Source organism: Chiloscyllium plagiosum, chromosome 15 (assembly GCF_004010195.1).
Source record: "Chiloscyllium plagiosum isolate BGI_BamShark_2017 chromosome 15, ASM401019v2, whole genome shotgun sequence".
Lineage (NCBI taxonomy): Eukaryota > Metazoa > Chordata > Chondrichthyes > Orectolobiformes > Hemiscylliidae > Chiloscyllium > Chiloscyllium plagiosum.
The window spans coordinates 37,443,846-37,462,784 of NC_057724.1; the positions used below are offsets into that span (position 1 = coordinate 37,443,846).

At 39.4% G+C, this 18,939-nt stretch overlaps 1 protein-coding gene across 1 annotated transcript in view; it reads right to left on the minus strand.

Moving 5' to 3' along the window:
• Positions 1–18,939, minus strand: part of LOC122557551 (MORC family CW-type zinc finger protein 4-like) — a 110,793-nt gene that overhangs the window by 65,643 nt on the left and 26,211 nt on the right. The window contains exons 5-8 of the mRNA XM_043705297.1: positions 13,956–14,112; positions 11,762–11,890; positions 6,609–6,728; positions 3,452–3,555 (exon numbers count right to left, since the gene is read on the minus strand). Of these exons, the coding sequence (XP_043561232.1) occupies positions 3,452–3,555; positions 6,609–6,728; positions 11,762–11,890; positions 13,956–14,112 (510 nt within the window). The remainder of the gene's footprint in view (positions 1–3,451; positions 3,556–6,608; positions 6,729–11,761; positions 11,891–13,955; positions 14,113–18,939) is intronic.

Sequence of the window (18,939 nt, forward strand, 5' to 3'; positions counted from 1 at the left end):
GCTAGTTCTCCCTGTATTCTGTGAGATCTAACCTTGCTAATCAGTCTCCCATGGAGAACCTTGTCGAACGCCTTACTGGAGTTCATATAGATCACATCTACTGCTCTGCCCTCATCAATCTTCTTTGTTACTTCTTCAAAAAACTCAATTAAGTTTGTGAGACATGATTTCCCATGCACAAAGCCAAGTTGACTATCCCTAATCAGTCCTTGCCTTTCCAAATACATGTACATCCTGTTCCTCAGGATAACTCCAACAACTTGCCCACCACTGAGGTCAGGCCCACCGGTCTATAGTTCCCTTGCTTGTCTTTACTTCCCTTCTTAAACAGTGGCACGTTTGCCAACCTCCAGTCTTCCGACACCTCACCTGTGACTATCGATGATACAAATATCTCAGCAAGAGGCCCACTTCTCTTCTCTAGTTTCCCACAGAGTTCTCGGGTACACCTGATCAGATCCTGGGGATGTATCCACCTTTAACCGTTTCAAGACATCCAGCACTTCCTCTTCTGTAATGTGGACATTTTGCAAGATATCACCATCTATTTCCCTACAGTCTATATCTTCCATACCCTTTTCCACAATAAATACTGACACAAAATATTCATTTAGTATCTCCCCCATTTTCTGTAGCTCCACACAAAGGCCGCCTTGCTGATCTTTGAGGGGCCCTATTCTCTCCCTAGTAGGTTATCTAAAGGGGAAAAAAATTGGCAAATGTAGCTTAATGTGGAGAAATGTGAAGTTGTTCATTTTGGAAGGGAAGACAAAAGAACAGAAATTTATTCAAATGGAGAAAAACTGCAGAAAGCTGCAACACAAAGGGACTTTGGATTACTTGTGCATGAAACGCAGAAAACAAGTGCACAGATAGAGCAGGTAATCATGAATGCTAATGGAATGTTAACCCTTAATTCAAGGCGTTGAGAGTGTAAAAGTAAAGAAATCTCACTGCAACTAGACAAGGTGCTGGTGAGAACATCTGGAATACTGTAAGCAATTTGGTCCCCTTATGTAACGAAATTTATTAATTCATTGGAGGCAGCTCAGAGAAGATTCATGATGATGATCCTTGGTATGGAGGGACTGTCTTATAAGCAAAGGTTAAACAGGTTGGGATTCTACTCATTGGAGTTTGAAAGATTGAGAGGTGAAGAAAGTGAGGACTGCAGATGCTGGAGATCACAATTGAGAGTGTGGTGCTGGAAAAGCACAGCAGGTCAGGCAGCATCCGAGGAGAAGGAGAATCGATGTTTCAGGCATAAGCCCTTCATCAGGAAAGCAGCTTGACAGGGTGAATGCTAACAGGATGTTTCCCCTCATGGAAGAATCTAGGACCAGAGGGCACAGTCTCAATTTAACACCGAGATAGGGAGGAATTTCTTCTCTCAGAGTGATGACAGTCTTTGGAACTCCTTATCACAGACAGCTGAGGCTTCTGCATCTTTGAAGCTGAGATAGATGGGTTCTTGATCAGATGGAGGATGGAGAATCAAGATTAGATTAGATTACAGTGTAGAAACAGGCCCTTCGGCCCAACAAGTCCACACCGACCCGCCGAAGCGAAACCCACCCATACCCCTACATTTACCCCTTACCTAACACTACGGGCAATTTAGTATGGCCAATTCACCTGACCCTGCACATCTTTGTGATGTGGGAGGAAACCGGAGCACCTGGAGGAAACCCACGCAGACACGGAGAGAACGTGCAAACTCCACACAGTCAGTCGCCTGAGGCGGGAATTGAACCCGGGTCTCTGGCGCTGTGAGGCAGCAGTGCTAACCACTGTGCCACCGTGCCACCCACTAATCTTAAGTTACAGTCAGTTGCACTTATCAAGGTGGAGGCCCTCTGATTGGCATGACAACTTTGAGAGCTCAGGACACAGAGTTATGGGAAAATACAAAAGGTGGATATGAGGAAGGTCAGATCAGCAACGGTCCTATTGAGGTGTATGCTTCAGGGGCCAAACAGCTTACTCCTGTTCCCATGTTGAATGGTCTTTTGGCTTTTACAGGGCAGTATTTATAGCCCCTAGTTCAATAATATAGCTAGCCCATGTGACAGTTCTGTCTCCATTCCACCTCCATGCTGTTTGAACAGACTACGATCGAGGTGGTAGAACTAATGCATACATCTCTGATTGCTACCCAATCAGGTTCAATATAAAGTTAATTGAGTTCAATTACAACTTTGTCAATTGGCCTTCAGGTTCTGGCACACAGAGGTGGCTGGTTTAAATGACTGGAGGAAGACATAGCAGCTGGCAAGGGGGATTTGGGCAGTGCTCAGATCAGCCTAAAGATCCACACTGCGTGGCTCAGTATAACACAGCCACAAGTTACCCTCCTGTGAGCTGCTCACAGTAATGTCCTGGCTGCAAGAGTTATTTTTTCATTAGAAATCTGAAGAGAACACATCTATATTGAAGTGGCCCCTCTCCTACTAATCTTAAGTTACAGTCAGTTGCACTTATCAAGGTGGAGGCCCTCTGATTGGCATGACAACTTTGAGAGCTCAGGACACAAAGCCAGGACAGAAAAATTATATCACAGTAAAAGGCCATTCAACCCATGACATTACTGCCAGTTCTCGCACCGTCAGTACTACAGTTTAGTTAATTAGTTGGCCATTAACTGGTTACCCAGGAAAATCAGAGACAACGGGTTCAAAACCCAAAAAACATATCTGATTTCTCTTCCTAGGGGGAATTTTAGCACACTGAATTCCAGACAGGCTGTGCTGCAACTTGCACATCCTCTCTGACTCCAGCTGAGCTTCCAACCCTGAAGTCTGCTACTATTGTACTATTTACTGCATTGCCAGAATTTGTGTCATCCACACTATTTGAAATTATTCTCTCTGTAGCTTATCACTTCCATTTCTACAATGTGTTAATTTAAACTCAATGCAACCTTGCTGACGCATTTTCTCGCATCAAATGCCAGTGTTTTATTTTATGTAACATATGGTTAAAGCCAATCCTTTTCAATGGCTGATTTAGTCTTTTCAAATTCTGTTCTTTTAACACTCCAACACTACCTGAGTTGATCTTTGTATACTTATTATCCATTGACTTACTACATTCCTGTTTTGCAACGGCAATATTTTCAAACCATTAAATCAGTTAATTCCCAATATCTTGATTTTATTCAGCTCAATGAAAGAGCTGATTAATTCTACAGTTTTCATTTCCAACTGAAATGAAAGAATTGAATCAACATCCAACCTTTCTTTTCAGACATTGATATCTTTGCTGTGTATTTATCATGTTTTCCATTTTGGTTTCAGAGTTTAAAGCTACGTAAAAGTTTCAAGTTGAAACGTGTGCCTCAGGCAAGCTTTTGACTACCAGATGGTGATTATGTCCTGTCTGTTGTGAATCTGTCTTTCCATTAGGTACTAAATCTTAAATATTGCCTTTGTTAGTGTTTGTCCGTTCTTACCTGTATTCTTTAGTATATTCAAAATCTTGTTTATTATGTGCTGGCTTGAGAAAATTGCATTCAATAATTCCAATTACACCAACTCCACATCCTCTGCTGGTTGACTGGAGAAAAAAATGCAAGCAAAATAATTGCTTCATTGTTTTATGCAGTTATTGTTTTTCAGGTGAATTGTAACCACCAAAAATGTTAATTGGTAAGTAAATTATGAGGACTTAGTCTGCTATTCTGCAGAACATGATACCTGAAAAAATTACAATTCAGAGTTACGATAAATGAAAATAGACATTTTTTTTCATTTCATCCTCATTAATTACTTTGAGCCAAATGTTATGATTTTTTTGGTGAGGTATGACTTGATATTTTTGGAGTGATTTCCACCACAAGGCCTACCAGATTTCTCACTAAAGCCCTTTGGGATCTACCTATCCTGCCCTACAGCATCCCTCAGTCCGATTCCAGCCCCAGCTTACCAAGCAGCACTCCTGGAACTCGCCTCTCACCAGATATTTGTTAAAAGACCAGCATCCCTTGCATCTGAGCCTTACATAAAAGACAACTGTGGACTTGGACAAGGACTGGCATTCCAAAGTTGCACTGCTTGGTCAAGGATGTTTCCAGATGTTGCAGACGTGGAAGATAGCACCATGATTCTCCAATAGGGAGCTGAAGTTGGATGGGGTGGTGCAAAGGAAAGGAAAGGAATCCTCTTCCTGAAGGAACTGCAGAGGAGGTCCTGACACTAGACACTGCAGCCCAGTCTGAGGTTGTCACCAGGTCTGTGCAGAACAATGGCCAGCAGTGCAGAGTAAGTACTACACACTGCTCTCTGCCACCTTGCAATTCCTACCTCTGCTACTGCACTTAGCCCCCACCAAGGCTTATGCTCAGCCACTCTCACTATTGCTTGCAACAATTTGCCTCATCCCCTCTGTCTACCCCCATCCTCCCAGCCCAGAATCCAGCAAGCCCTTGGCACAGTCTACTCATTTTCCTCAGGACTACCTTTTCACCCTTCTCCCACTTGCACCAGGACTAAACAACTATAACGTGGGAAAATGTTCTTTCTGGAAAAACACACAAAAGAACAAGGTGTTCTTTAAATGAAGAAAAGCTGCAGAAATCTACAATACACAGGAACTTAACGGTATTTGTGCATGAAATACAAAAGGCTAGCATACAGGTGCAGAAGATAAGGCTTGTGGAATGTTGGCCGTTATTTGAAGAGGTTGAGTAGGAGTAGGAAAGTCTTACTGCTACTGTACAATGTGTTGGTAAGACTACATCTGGAATACTGTGAGCAATGTTGTTCCCCTTACTTAAGGAAAGATATTGATTCATTGGAGGATGGTAAAGAAGGTTCACTAGGTTCACTCCCAGGTTCAGAGGGATTTATGAGAAAAGGCTAAACAGAGTGAGACTCTACTCATTAGAATTTAGAAGAATGAGACGTGATCTCATGAAACCAATAGGATTTGCATGAAAGAGTCAGAAGGCACAGTCTCAGAATAAAGGGGCATCAATTTAAGACTGAGATAAGAATGAATTTTCTCAGGAAGTTCTGAGTCTTTGAAACTCCTTTCCAGACAGTTGTGGGGACAGAATCTATGTGCATATCTAAAGCTGAGATACATACAGTCCTGATCAGTACGGGAATCATGGGTTATGGGGAGAAAGGTGAATAAGTCACAATCCTATTGAATGGTGGAGTAGGCTTTCCTATTTCTTATGGCTTTATCCACTTCCATCTCACTCAACTCCACCCACTCTTTCATTAGAAGAGAAAGTAGCCCAAAAAGATCAGGGAGAGTTAGCATAGGTGGAGGAATTCCCAACATTAAACTCCTCACGCCTACAAGAACAGAATCCCTGGTGTTGAATGAGAAAACTGGGAGTGCTGCTGTGAGGATGCTGAAATGTCCAAGTGAATACCACTCTTCTTTCCACTACAACTCATGGTAATCATAATGTCAGTCTCACTGACTGCATACCAATTCTAATGCCTTCTGATGGCTTCTGCTACTTTTGTCTTACAGGTACAGCCAGAATCTTCACCACCTATATGTAAAAGCCACTCCCCCCAAACCCAACTCCTCAAGCTCTGAGGACGAGAATATGGAGGCCTCAGAGAAAGCACTAGCAAGGCTATCACTTGCATCAATGAAAGCACCAAGCTTAGAAAGTGTGGGAACATAATCTGCTGATGACTTCACTGTGACAGCACGCAATGTGCTGGTATGAATGAGTTGGGTCAGTGATGTCTCGGGCAGGGAGGTACAAACATGGGGCGGATACATCATTGTGGTCTGTGATTGGGAACTCCATTGGTCTGTGTCCTGCACAGTACATGGGTCTACATACAATGTTGTTTTCCTTTAAACACCCTTATATCATTGGATCTTGTGCCCCCCCCACCCCCTCTTCACTGGTTGAGACAATTACACTACCTATTCTGAGTGTGGTCACTATCATTTTCTTTTTCATTGCACATTTGAGATTTCCAAAACAATGGAAGGTGACAGTGAGCCTTCAGTAACCAGTGGCTTCCAGCCAGAACGTGTACTTCTTGATGAGCACCCAAACATCCAAATCCCTTTCCTGACAGCTCTTCTCATAAATCTCACAAGCTTCATGGTTCCCCAGGTCCACACACTTTGATTAGAACATATTGATAGCTTTATGTCAATTTGAAAACCATACTTCTCTAATGTAAGGATATGAAGGTGTGCAGATGGTCTACGAGGTGCAGAGATTTGGTCACGATTGATGTTGGAAAAAGTATAAATCTACACTGACTGCAAAGTTGCAAGTTTGATTCTCGGCTTGAATTAGCTATCTTCAACTATGCAGCAAGTATGATGCAATAATTGATCTTAAGAGATTCAGGTATAGAAAGAATAAAATCCAAATGTATAGTGTAGTGTTGGTCAAGAACAAGACAAGGTCCCAAATTTTGAATGGTCTGCTAACATTAAATTTGTAGCCCCAAATAGTATAATGCCTAGTTATTAAAATATTAACTGCATCAATTGAAAAGTTCTTCTGCCCAGCGCAAACACTCATGAGAGAAAGCTAGTTAAAAAATTAACAGTTTTATCAGGCAAGAAACATATTTAATTGATTTTAATACCAAACCACATGAATTCAAAATCCTTACCTTTATCTGGCATCCAACCTTCTCATAAGATTTAATAAGCCGATTTTTGTTGTACATCATTATTCCATACTGCTCTTTGTTTTTACAGTTAAAACCAAAGGTTATTTTAACACGCTTATTCTAATCAAATGATTAAGGTAAATAACATATCAGGCATGGTATAAAACAGGAGCTTGAACATCTAACTGTCAGTGCCATATATCTGCTGCATTTGCAAAGTAAATTATATCGATAAGTTATTTTCAGAATTTTATTGTAATATTGTTTCAAGTTTGCAGTACGTTTTAAGTGAGAAATGTAAAAATAAACTTATAAAGATAAAAAACTTAATAGGTATTTTCTGCCTTTTTTGCTAATCATCAGCAATCATATTATTATTGTCAATTGGTGCAATTCAATGGAACAGAACTGGCAGTTGGTTATTTCCCTTGCTGAAATTAACTGTTTTATTTACTTAAACTAGGAATGGATTGTTTTATTATACTAACAACTTTTTATAGTGCCTTTAACTTAATAAAACATCCCAAGGCATTTTACGGAAACATTGTAAAACTCAATATGACACGTAGCCATATTCATTATTAAGTCAAATGATCAAAAGCTTAATGCATCTTAAACAAGAAAAACAAGATAGACAGCCAAACAGGTACAGGTATGGGGAGAACACTCCATAATTTACTGCCTTAAGCAACTGAAGCCACAATCACCAACAGTGAAGCAATTAAAATTGAGGAAGCGAAGGTGCCCAGAATTAGAGGAACATAAATATTTTGGAGGGTTGGATGAAAGATTACAAAAGCCATGGAGGAGGGAGGCCATGGAGGGATTTGAAAACAAGGTTGAGAACTTGAAATTCAATGTGCTGTTTGATTGGGAGCTAAGTCTGTGAATACTGGAATGATTGAACAGACAAGAGGTGAAGTTCAGGCTCGGGCAGAACAGTTTTGGATAACCTCAAGTTTATGAAGGATATAATGCACGAGACCAAAGAGGAGTGCAATAGAATAGTTAGTCTAAGGGGTATCTATGACATGAATGAAGGGTTTAGCAGTAGATGAGTTGAGACAGTACATAAGTTATGGAGGTGAAATAGTTGGTCTTAATGATGGCACAAAAATGAGATCAAAAGTTTATCTCTGGATCAAATGTGAAATTAAGGCTGTGAATGGATAATTTTGATGAGACTGTTATCAACAAGAGAGATATAGTTCGTAACGAGAACAGAGTTTGGAGCAGGGACTAGAAGCAATGTGAAAGCAAGGCTTTCAGATAATGTAACTAAATAGCAATGTGTAGATGAGAAACAGGAAAGAGCCATGAAGAGCTCCATGGGGATAATGGGAATCGTGCAGGAGTAGGATGAGAAGCCAATAGGGAAGCTCTGATTACAATTACGTAGATCATAATGGAAGCACATGAGAGGAGTCCACCCAGCTGGACAATAGTGGAAAGGCATTGGAGGAAGACAGTGTGATCAATCATATCAAAGACTGTAAACAAGTTGAGAAAGACTTGAGAAAAAAGCAGAAGTCTACTTTTGTCACAGACATGTAAGATACCATTTGATTTTAACAAGTACTGTTTTTGTTCTGTGGCAGGGAGGAAATTTGAATGGAGGGATTCAATGTTAGAGAGCATAAAGTCACCATATAAATTTAATTGTTTTAACATCTGTTGACCATTGTCTCAGCATTCCATTGGGACATTATGTAGCATTTCTCAAACAAGGCATCAATGACAGCCATGGAAAATTGTTAAACAGTAACTATGATGCACATAGGTTTTGGTCGACAGATCCTGATCTGTTAGCAGGTATAAGAGAGCTACAAAGGTCTCTTGTTTGACCGAAATTGGTAGATCTGTTAAATATAAGGGAGAACTATTTTTCCATGTTTGGTGGTGAAGAAAAGGGACATGTAAATGGTTGTTTATTAATGCTGAAAGAATAGTATTTTAAACATACATCCAAAGTTCACAAGCACAAGGTTAGTACAGATTACTATTTTATGGTAGGGTGTACTTTGTTCTGCTGTAGTTATAATATTGAAATTAACATCCTCAGCTGAAATATACAGAACACAAAAGTCTATTGACAATGACAGCATGTTTGCTAGAACTTAATAGTAGAATGCAATGGCATGGATAAAATGCACCTTGCAGAGGTGTACGTGAACAAATAGGCCAGCATCTAGATAATATTGTAGAATCTTTAAGCCCTCGTTGTATAATCTTAAAGCCTTGGTTATACACTCTTAAAGCCTCAGTTAACTGGAGTGATAATTATTCCATCAACTTCTGGCTTTCATTCTGCCCAGTTCTCTCAATCCATCTGTGTTTCTGTTCCTTAGGCTATCACCTGGTCAATGCCAGTATTACAGCTACACATTTGTCCACTTCAGTGGTGTGGGATTAAATGGCTGTTGCAGAGTGAGGAATCTAAGAATAATGTCGCAGAAGCAAATTAATTATTGAATAGGCTACACAGGTACACAGAATGAAGAGTTAAGCAACCTGGAGACTGAAATGTTGGAGATAACTCAAAGGAAGACACATCAAAGGGGTTAGCAGCTGAAGAGAAAATTCAAGAGAAGAGAAAGCATAATTTCTTAAACAAATTTAATTCCATGATTATCTACCTCTCACCTACTTTGAGTTCTGTAATTCACAAGTATAATAATCATAATTGGGTATTTGCAATCAAAGGGAAAATAATCAGGAAAAGTACATTTGCATTATGGATTTGAAGGCTTGCAGCCTTCAGTGTGACATACTTGACATATCCTCAGATGGAAGTAAAATTGGAAGCGATATTTGTATCCCAGTATTTAATAAACTGGTAAAAATAACAAAATAAGCATTTTGTTTCTTTTATCTTCACTTATTTAATTGGATCAAGCAAGTATTCAGATGGGAAAAATTTTATTTAAAATTAAGAAACTTCAAATTAAGTACCAAGGCTACAGAGCAAGACATCACCAAGGCTGAAAGCAGTGAGTAAGAGAAAACATAAGTAGACAAGTTTAGATGATAAACCTGACATGTAAAAAAATTGTATCAAAAACAGAAGTTGCTCGAAAAAGTCAGAAGGTTTGGCAACATCTGTGAAAAGAAATCAGAGTTAACGTTTTGGGTCTCAGTTCTGAAGAAGGGTTACTGGACTCGAAACATTAATTCTGATTTCTCTTCAGAGATGCTGCCTGATCTGTTGAGCTTTTTTAGCAACTTCTGTTTTTGCTTCTGATTTACAGCATCCACAATTCTTTCAGTATTATGTTAAAAAATGTACTCTTTAAAATGAAGCATTTAAAAAAAAATTCTTATGTGGAATTGGTCTTTTGGAAATTGTATTTAAAAAAATGGTAGTGAGTAATTTTCTTAGACTACACCTGTTCATTTACTGTAGGTTCACCTACAGAACTAATAGGAAGGGAGATTCAAGATTTTGATCGACAGTGAAGTTCTGGCGATATATTTCCAAGTCTGGATGATTTGTTGCCTGGAGGAAAACTTCTAGGCATTAGTATTCCTACAGTCTGCTGCCCTTTTTTTCTAGGTTTTTAAAAATTCATTCACAGTATATGGTTAGACCTGGCTGGGCCAGCATTGAAAGCCCATCCCTAATTGGATTCTAAGTCCACCCATAAGTCAACCACATTGCTGTAGGTCTGGAATGACATGTATGTCAGACCAGGCAAATACAGTAGATTTCCTTCCCTAACACACATTAGATCAGATGGTCTTTTGTGACAATTGACAGTGGTCAGCATTAGACCAGCTCTTTATTCCAGTTTTTTTTAAATTGAATTCAAATTTCACCATCTGCCACTGACTCAAACACATGTTCCTAGAAAATTATTCTGGGATTATGGATTATTTGTCAAATGACATTACCACTACAATACCACTTCTCCTCTGGTGTAAGTCCTCGACAGAACTGCTAAGTGGTAGAAGAAGTCTTGATTAGTCAGTGCATAATACACATGGTACATAAGGGAGTTAAGAAGTTCAGAAATATTCGAGTCCTTTGAAGGAATGATTGAGAGCAAGAGAAAATGGATAGTATCACCATTCAAATAATGCTTTTCAGGGGAGAGGCAAACAGCACAATTGATTTTAGGAAGAAGACTTGTCAAAACAGAGGTGCAATTAACAATGATAAAATAGAAACAAGGAGGGTAGTATGATCAGTACTTGGTAAAATATAATGGAGAGGATGTTGGTGGCCAGCCTACAAACTGAAAATAAATCAGCCCTGCAGCCATGATACAGTGAAGACTGGTAATGGAATATCAAACCCTTAGTGGGATGAAGTTGCTTCCTCTTGACCTGTCAGCCAATCTGACTGACTGGTAAAACAGCAACCCAATAGCACCAAAGCTGTCTAATGGTCATTACCTGGACTGCAACCAGTTGTATGGATCCCCAGACTAAGGTATATAAAGGCCATTTGGCGGGCAGGGTCTGGCAACACTACTGAGAGGATGGTTTTGCTGCCCATGTGGAGAAGAAGGAAAGGAGCACTAAAGCGCGCGTGTGTGTGTATCATCCAAAGATAGTGATAACCCTTCCTTCCTGCACCTTTAAAGACTGCCCACTTCCACCCATACAATGACATGAGAGGAAAACATTGGGGTCTTCCAACCTTCTCCCAAGCTCAATAAATCTTTAATTAGTTATTTCCCGATGGTAGGCATACTGCCAATGTCTGCACCCACTCACCCACCATACCATTGGATAAAAGCTAAATAGTTTGGATCCTGAAAATCTGAAATCAAACAGAAAGTGCTGGAGAAAGTCAGCAGGTTTTGGCAGCATAGGTCCTGTACAGAAAGTTGTGAAAATTGTGTTGTGAGAGATTTATGCCAGTTGTTACAAGGTGCCAAAATTTCATGGGTCATGAAGATCTTTGCTGGATTCAACCTTGATAAAACCTAATAAATGGTTCTCCATAAAACCCATAAGCGTCTCCTATCTCATCTAAGTATTCATAACTGTAATGATCACTATTGTTAAGTTTAGCTCTACGCAAAGAAAAGATAATTCTTTTGTCTCCCTTAACTGTGAGGAGCTGGAAATTAAGAAAATATCAACAGCATATAGTAATCATAATGTCAAAATGAGTACACTACCAACAGCTCATTCAAAAAGGATACATTAAAATTAGGTCTGTAAACATCATATTCAATGTGAGCCAGGCTCTTTGTGATAAGTTGTGCTTTGACTTTCTTCTTACGCAGGATGATCTGCATGCGAGGTTTCAGGTACAAAATGCTACAATATGCCTATCACAACATAAAGAACATTAGTAGCTCGTTTTAAAGTTGCAGTCCTTACCTTTGTTAAATATTCTCATGACTTCTTGAAATAAAGCACTGGTTCCTATTAACTTAGAAAGCATCTCTGAATGAACTGTTTTATCAAACTGCAGACTCCAAAGTCAAATTTCAGTACAGTCAAGTTTACACAATGGAACTTCAATTATGGGAGATAGTCAGCACGGTGATATCGTTCGTGCAGATAAGAAAGGGTTTAATTTAAAGTGGAAACTTCTCTGAGAAGTGCAAGTGTACCTGTTGTCTCATGTCCCGCCAAGTAACAGAAACTAGTGATATTTTAAAGCAACAGGAACTTGATAAGAATCCAGTCAGTGATGGAAACTGAAGTGATGAAATGTTGGATAATTATTTCAGTTGAGCATATTGGAGAAGACCAGGATTCTCACATTTAAATCATGCAAGAATAGGAATAAGCCAGATGTTGAGTGGTTCTTTGCACAAAGATGACTGAACCAATCAAGTCAATTCCCAGGGGAGTTAAATAAGTTTTTGACTAGAAAAAGATATAAAAGGTAATGGATTAACAGTTATCAAACATTATGGTCAAATGATCCCTGAACGATTTTAATCATCTGACAAAATCAGAGAAGAAATGTGTAGATTTTGTTGCTCTTTGTTGTCCCTATGATACTGTTTTTGAATTCTTGACTCTCAAGAGATTTCGTGACTATGGTAAGAAGGAAATTTTGAGTATGATTTTCAAATGTTGAGAGTATGGGGCAAGTTTGTTGGACCGATTGATCATTCCTACCTGCTATCTTTGTATGTTCACATTATTAATGTAGCCACCACATGAGTTGGAGTTCATGGATGGGTGCCCACTTGTAATGAAACTTGGGTACTAAACAAAACGTTACGCTCTTTCCTACCCTGTAGGCTGTAGCTGATCAACATTATATACTGTCAACTGTAGTAAATGACCAGAATTCTGCAAAGTTGTATCATATTCAAGGGGTTATTAAATGGGAAATCAAATTTACAACACCACTCCACTTTGGATAGGAGCCCACTTTAGTGATTGGTCTCAAACACTGCTGCCAGTGACTAGGGAAAAAAAGTTCCTCTTATGGACAGTTCACATAAGCACAGTTACTCGGATTGTGTTGATTTGCAGTTGGTCTGTGTTGATTGAGAACGGTCAGCCTCCTCATTATATGAAGATTCAGCATCACTGCCAGTTGCAAGGACAATTTCATGGAGGGGAAATAAAAATCACCTGCAAGTTCTCAAGTCTCATAACGGCAAGTGTTCTGAACAATTCGAACATGAAAGAGTTTATGTCACCCCGTGATGTGCTCTGTTTATAATGTGCTTTTAAGATTAGACTGGCAGCTTTGGAACTTCTCTGTGAGGACTGATTCTCACCTCTCTGACATAAAAACACAAAGTGCTGGAAAAACTCAGCAGGTCTTACAGCATGTGTGAAGAGAAACAAAGTTAACGTTATGAGTCTGACATGATTCATCTCCTTGAAGCTGCATTTCCAAGGGGGATTGTGGAGGTCAGGAAGTTAAATTAGGTTAGAATTGTTTGGATTTTATTTTTATTTATGGAATTTGATTTTTTTTACTGTAAATCGACAATATTTATATTAAAAGTTATTTACATTAATAATTCTCCCATAGAGTTAATGGAACATAATTGATGACTCTCATTGTGTCCAATGCTGTAGAAACATATGGGAAATCATATTTGCTTAAACATTACTTAATTTTAAATTACTGTGTTCTTTCTTTGCTTTATAAATTTTTATTGATGTCACCAAAAACAATCATATTTTACTTCAGGATTGGTGATACATTAAGTTACTCCACTCAGATAAATACAATAATTTTCGCAAACAAAGAGCAAATGCCACATTATCATGTCATGTGAATGCATTATGAGTATCAAATCTTCAAGAACATCTTAAACATAATGATAAATACCCTAACGCAATGATTTGTCTACTAACTCAAGTCAGCCTTTTCTTTAATGTTGCCAAACAAAACACAAACAAATAGATACTGACCCTTAGTGAGTAGTCACTTTCAGGAATGTGCTGATCCTCCCTCTCCGGTCGTCTGTATGTCTTCTTTTTTCCTGCACCATCTTCAGAGTTGATATCTGGGATCCGGATGTCTAATGGGTCTGTTTCAAAATCCAGTTCAGGTTTCTCATCTTTGTTTCTGAATGATACAAAACCCATTAACCAAGAAGCATGGAAAGGTTGGAACTAATTCTACTAAATGCATCTTTCATAAATATCTCTCCAGGTCAACAGTAAGGTAATTCATCAACAATAACATGTTCTTTGAAAATTAATTAATAAAATTAGCTGACTATATTAGATGATGGCTACCATCATTTGAAGTAAAATTCAAAGAATTGATTATGGATATCTGGCTTATAACATAAATAAGAATTATGAGGATTGAGACAGGTAATAATGTATGAATTATTCAATTATTCCTAGGCCACCCTGGACCACAGAAACATCATTTGAAGGGTAAATAGTTTTGCATGAACAGCAAATAAATAAGCTGATGAAAAGTCAGTAACGTCAAACCTTGGGATACACTGATTCTTAAGGACGCATTCCTTCCTCCCAACGTACATTTAAGGACAAATCTGTCTCAGCTATGCTAGCACACACAAATTTTAATATTTTGAACTACCCTTTAACAAGCATGAGATGGGACTCTATTCATCACCAGGAAGAACTCCCATTTTATTGGAAGAACTGCAGATGCTGGAAATCTAAACCAAATACAGCATGCTGAAGAAATGCAGCATGTCTGGTAGCATCTCTTTAAAGAAAAACAGAATTAACATATCATGTCCGAGGATCCTGTATCAGTTTTTCTCAAAACAGATGCTGTTAGACCTGCTGTGAATCTCCAGCATTCTGTTTTTGTTTCAATTTTTTGAGTTGCCAGCCAACTGGAGACCAGCAGCTCTCTGCCATACCAGGATTGGCAGTCACTGCTAGCGACCTTAAAGGAAGAGAAACAATGGATGACTCAAACTCTGGTAAATCCATGATATTGCAAGGGCCAGACTGGCTGGTATCATCGATGGAGTTGGTGGGCATATGAACTGGGGGAAGAGAGATGGTTGTGAGGGTGAAAAACTATGGGGCATCTGACTAGCATAAGGAATCAAGGAAATAGTACCTCCCTGTTTTGCTGACTATCAGTCAACAGGGCTAAAATCGAGCTACAGTTCCAGGCTACTCATCCCCAACCACCTGTAAAATCAAAGCCACAATGGGATTCTATATTTTCTATCAACTTGCTCAGAATTGTTATTACACGCCTCTGGAGCAGGTGGGACTTGAACCCAAGCCTTCTGGCTAAGAATGGGTTTAAACTGTTAATTGATTAACCCTTAAATAATTGCCCATTTAAGGACCTTAATTAGGTCAATATCAGATGGCCCATCTAACCTGACACTCTTAAAATCGTGGCAGGATCAGATGCCACCACCAATGTCATAGTGCCCTAACAGACAGTCAACCAGCCTGTTTGTTGCTTGTCTCGCTTTCTCTCTCACTCCTCTCACAAATGTAGCCATGAACAGCAGATTAGTTGCAATGTTTGTGTTATTATTTCAGATTTTAAACAGGTGTAGTATTTTATTATTTTATTAGACATTCTAAAATTTTATTTGTCTTTTCTAAGCTCATTATCTGTGTATAAAACATCCATTAACGTATTTTTCAGAATGATGTTAGGCACTCCTGTTTCAGACAACTTTGAAACTTTTTTTCCCATTCACAGCAACTGATATTTGAACAATTATTAATTTTAAAATGGAGTGTGATAGATTTTTGTCAGGCGAAGCCCCACAGGAGCTTGGGAACTGGTATTTGCAGCCAGGTGACAAATCAGACACAATCTCGCTGAATGGCAAAACAGGTATAAAGAGCTAAATGATCTACACTTGTTCTGTGTTCTTCAAAGATGCTTTATTGAAGAGAGCTTACATCACTAACTTTCCCTAATGCCGAGATACTTAACGCACATGGACAATAGACAATAGGTGCAGGAGTAGGCCATTCTGCTCTTCGAGCCTGCACCACCATTCAATATGATCATGGCTGATCATCCTTAATCAGTATCCTGTTCCTTCCTTATCTCTATAACCCTTGATTCCACTATCATTGAGAGCTCTATCCAACTCTTTCTTAAATGAATCCAGAGACTGGGCCTCCACTGCCCTCTGGGGCAGAGCATTTCACACACCCACCACTCTCTGGGTGAAGAAGTTTCTCCTCATCTCTGTCCTAAATGGTCTATCCCGTATTTTTAAGCTGTGTCCTCTGGTTCAGCACTCACCCATAAGCGGAAACATGTTTCCTGCCTCCAGAGTGTCCAATCCTTTAATAATCTTATATGTCTCAATCAAATCCCCTCTCAGTCTTCTAAACTCAAGGGTATACAAGCCCAGTCGCTCCACTCTTTCAGCATAAGGTAGTCCCGCCATTCCAGGAATTGACCTCCTGAACCTACGCTGCACTCCCTCAATAGCCAGAATGTCTTTCCTCAAATTTGGAGACCAGAACTGCACACAGTACTCCAGGTGTGGTCTCACCAGGGCCCTGTACAGCTGCAGAAGAACCTCTTTGCTTCTATACTCAATCCCTCTTGTTATGAAGGCCAGCATGCTATTAGCCTTCTTCACCACCTGCTGTACCTGCATGCTTGCCTTCATTGACTGGTGTACAAGAACACCAATATCTCTCTGTACTGCCCCTTTACATAAATTGATTCCAGTAAGGTAATATAGATGTTATAAAGATACACAGACAGATCAAGCATTCAGACAATTCCAGAGATGGGATTTCCTTTACATTCATCAATAGCAAATGCAAACAAACCTAATAGAAACTGTAATATGCCCTCACAACGCAAACAAAATGCTGGTGTGATGAACAACAAGCATTTTACAGTCTACAATGTCCCCAGCTCTCATCTACAGGAACCAGGAATCAATCAGATCCTATCTGTACTGTATCACATGCTATGGACCAGACCAGACGCCCTCAAAATATTTTAAGAAGTTATCCCAGACCCAAACTTTTATTTTTTAAAGACAGGTGTAAGGTGGATATTCCAGGAGTGATGAAGCTGGTCAAATTACTTGGCTTCAAGTAGAACAGAACTTAGAATAGCAACTTATTTGATAACCCAACTGACTCTATCACAACTTAACGAAGCTGTTTCAATCCCTGCAACACCCCATTAAACACAACCCTTGACAAAAAGGTACATTCAAACACAGGTTCTTACAGGCAGGAGAGATTACAGAGAGAAGGTCCAGACAAGACCTCTGTGGAAGTATGGAACCTCTTTTCGCTGGAGCTACTTCCCTCGGTTCCCAGCAATCTTTGACAGCTTGCAAAAAAAAATAACAAACTAGGAAAAAAAACCTGAACTGGGAGAACTGGCCACTCCCCTGCCACTGTTCAAAGTAATCATTCCCAGACAAATCAGCACCTCTGCCTTTATGACCCCTCTTTAAAAAGAACCAAGGACAACATAACCATGTTAAAGGAGTAGCATTGTCACACACCAAAGTCAGCTGATTCCGTCCTGCACAAGGAGAATTCCTCCTCCTCCAAAACCTCATCCTCCTAGAAAAAAGCTGCTCTTATTCTCATCAGTATCCAATACTGGTTCCATGGGACGCACCAACGTAAGACAACATTGGGAGCTTTTAGGATCCAGCTAAAACATCAATGTGCTACAAGATGACACAGGTACAATTGTGTTGAGGACTCAGTCAGAAACCCAATGTAGTGATTGGAATAAGGGCCAGGTTGATCTTATTAAGCATGAGATCCCTGATTGGAACTGTTAACCTGGGATGATCAGGAAGCCCTGGCTGACAGATAGAAACAGGAGTCTCAGAGATTCTCAAATGCCAGGGATTGGCTCTGAGCTAGCTAGTTCATGTCCATGTACCGTGCATGTGTAAGTAAAGGGTGACTTGATGATGGGATACCAATCTCTGTGGAATTATTTCACTGAGGGCTCATATTCTTCCAATTTTAACTCAGATAAACCCATAAGCCAATAGCTTAATTATTATAGGTGGTCCTCAAACTAAGTAAGTGACTGAAAGCTCACTAATCAGTACCATTTTTATGAGCTCAGCTCCACACTTGCTTTTGGATCTATTGACTATGCCAATTGACTCTTGAGCATTCTATACTCATTTAAGTGATGTATGTCCCCTCTGTGGAGAGGGACTGTGTAGAACATGAAAGGCAAACAAAAGATTTTTATCTGTAGCTCCCTCAGTAATTTGACTTGACCAGTCCTGGTGGACACAGCAGGGAAACTGGTATTTGTTCTTCACTTGACATCTTTAACAGAAAAAAAGGAAACAACTATTTAATTCACAGCTAACTCCTGGTGGTTTTTATTTCTGACTGATAAGGGAAGCCTCCAAACACTATTCATTCCATTAGTTTTCTTCATAAGACTTTGATCAAAAGGATTCATTTGCATCAATTTCAAGCTTCATATGTTGACAAGGTTAAACAAAATGCAATTTGAAAGGATTGAGACATTAAAATAAAATCACCATTTTGCTTGTTTCTCTTCTAGTGATAAGCCTCTTCATGACGAACAAGAGGAAATCATTATTGATGACAAGATTTCTGAATCTGAACCAGCAGCACTTTGTATTTAGGGAAAAGTAATTGTAAATTGTGAAGTTTTGGGCTTCAAGAGGTTCACTGTGGGAGGGTGTTTAAAATTGCTTTCACACAGCTATAATCACAGGTTTAAATCGTCTCATGAAGCAGCATCTTAATGCACCTGTCCTGTCATTTCTCATCCAGGGAAAATGCATCAGATTAAACCCTCTTTCTGACTATGGCTGCTACTACCGGAGAAACCTGTTTCAATTTCACAAGCTGTGGCATGGCAAAAGTAGACACATCGGTGCAATCCCTTTAGCAATTGTGGCCACAAGAGGGTAAAGTGGGTAAGAATTAGGTTCTG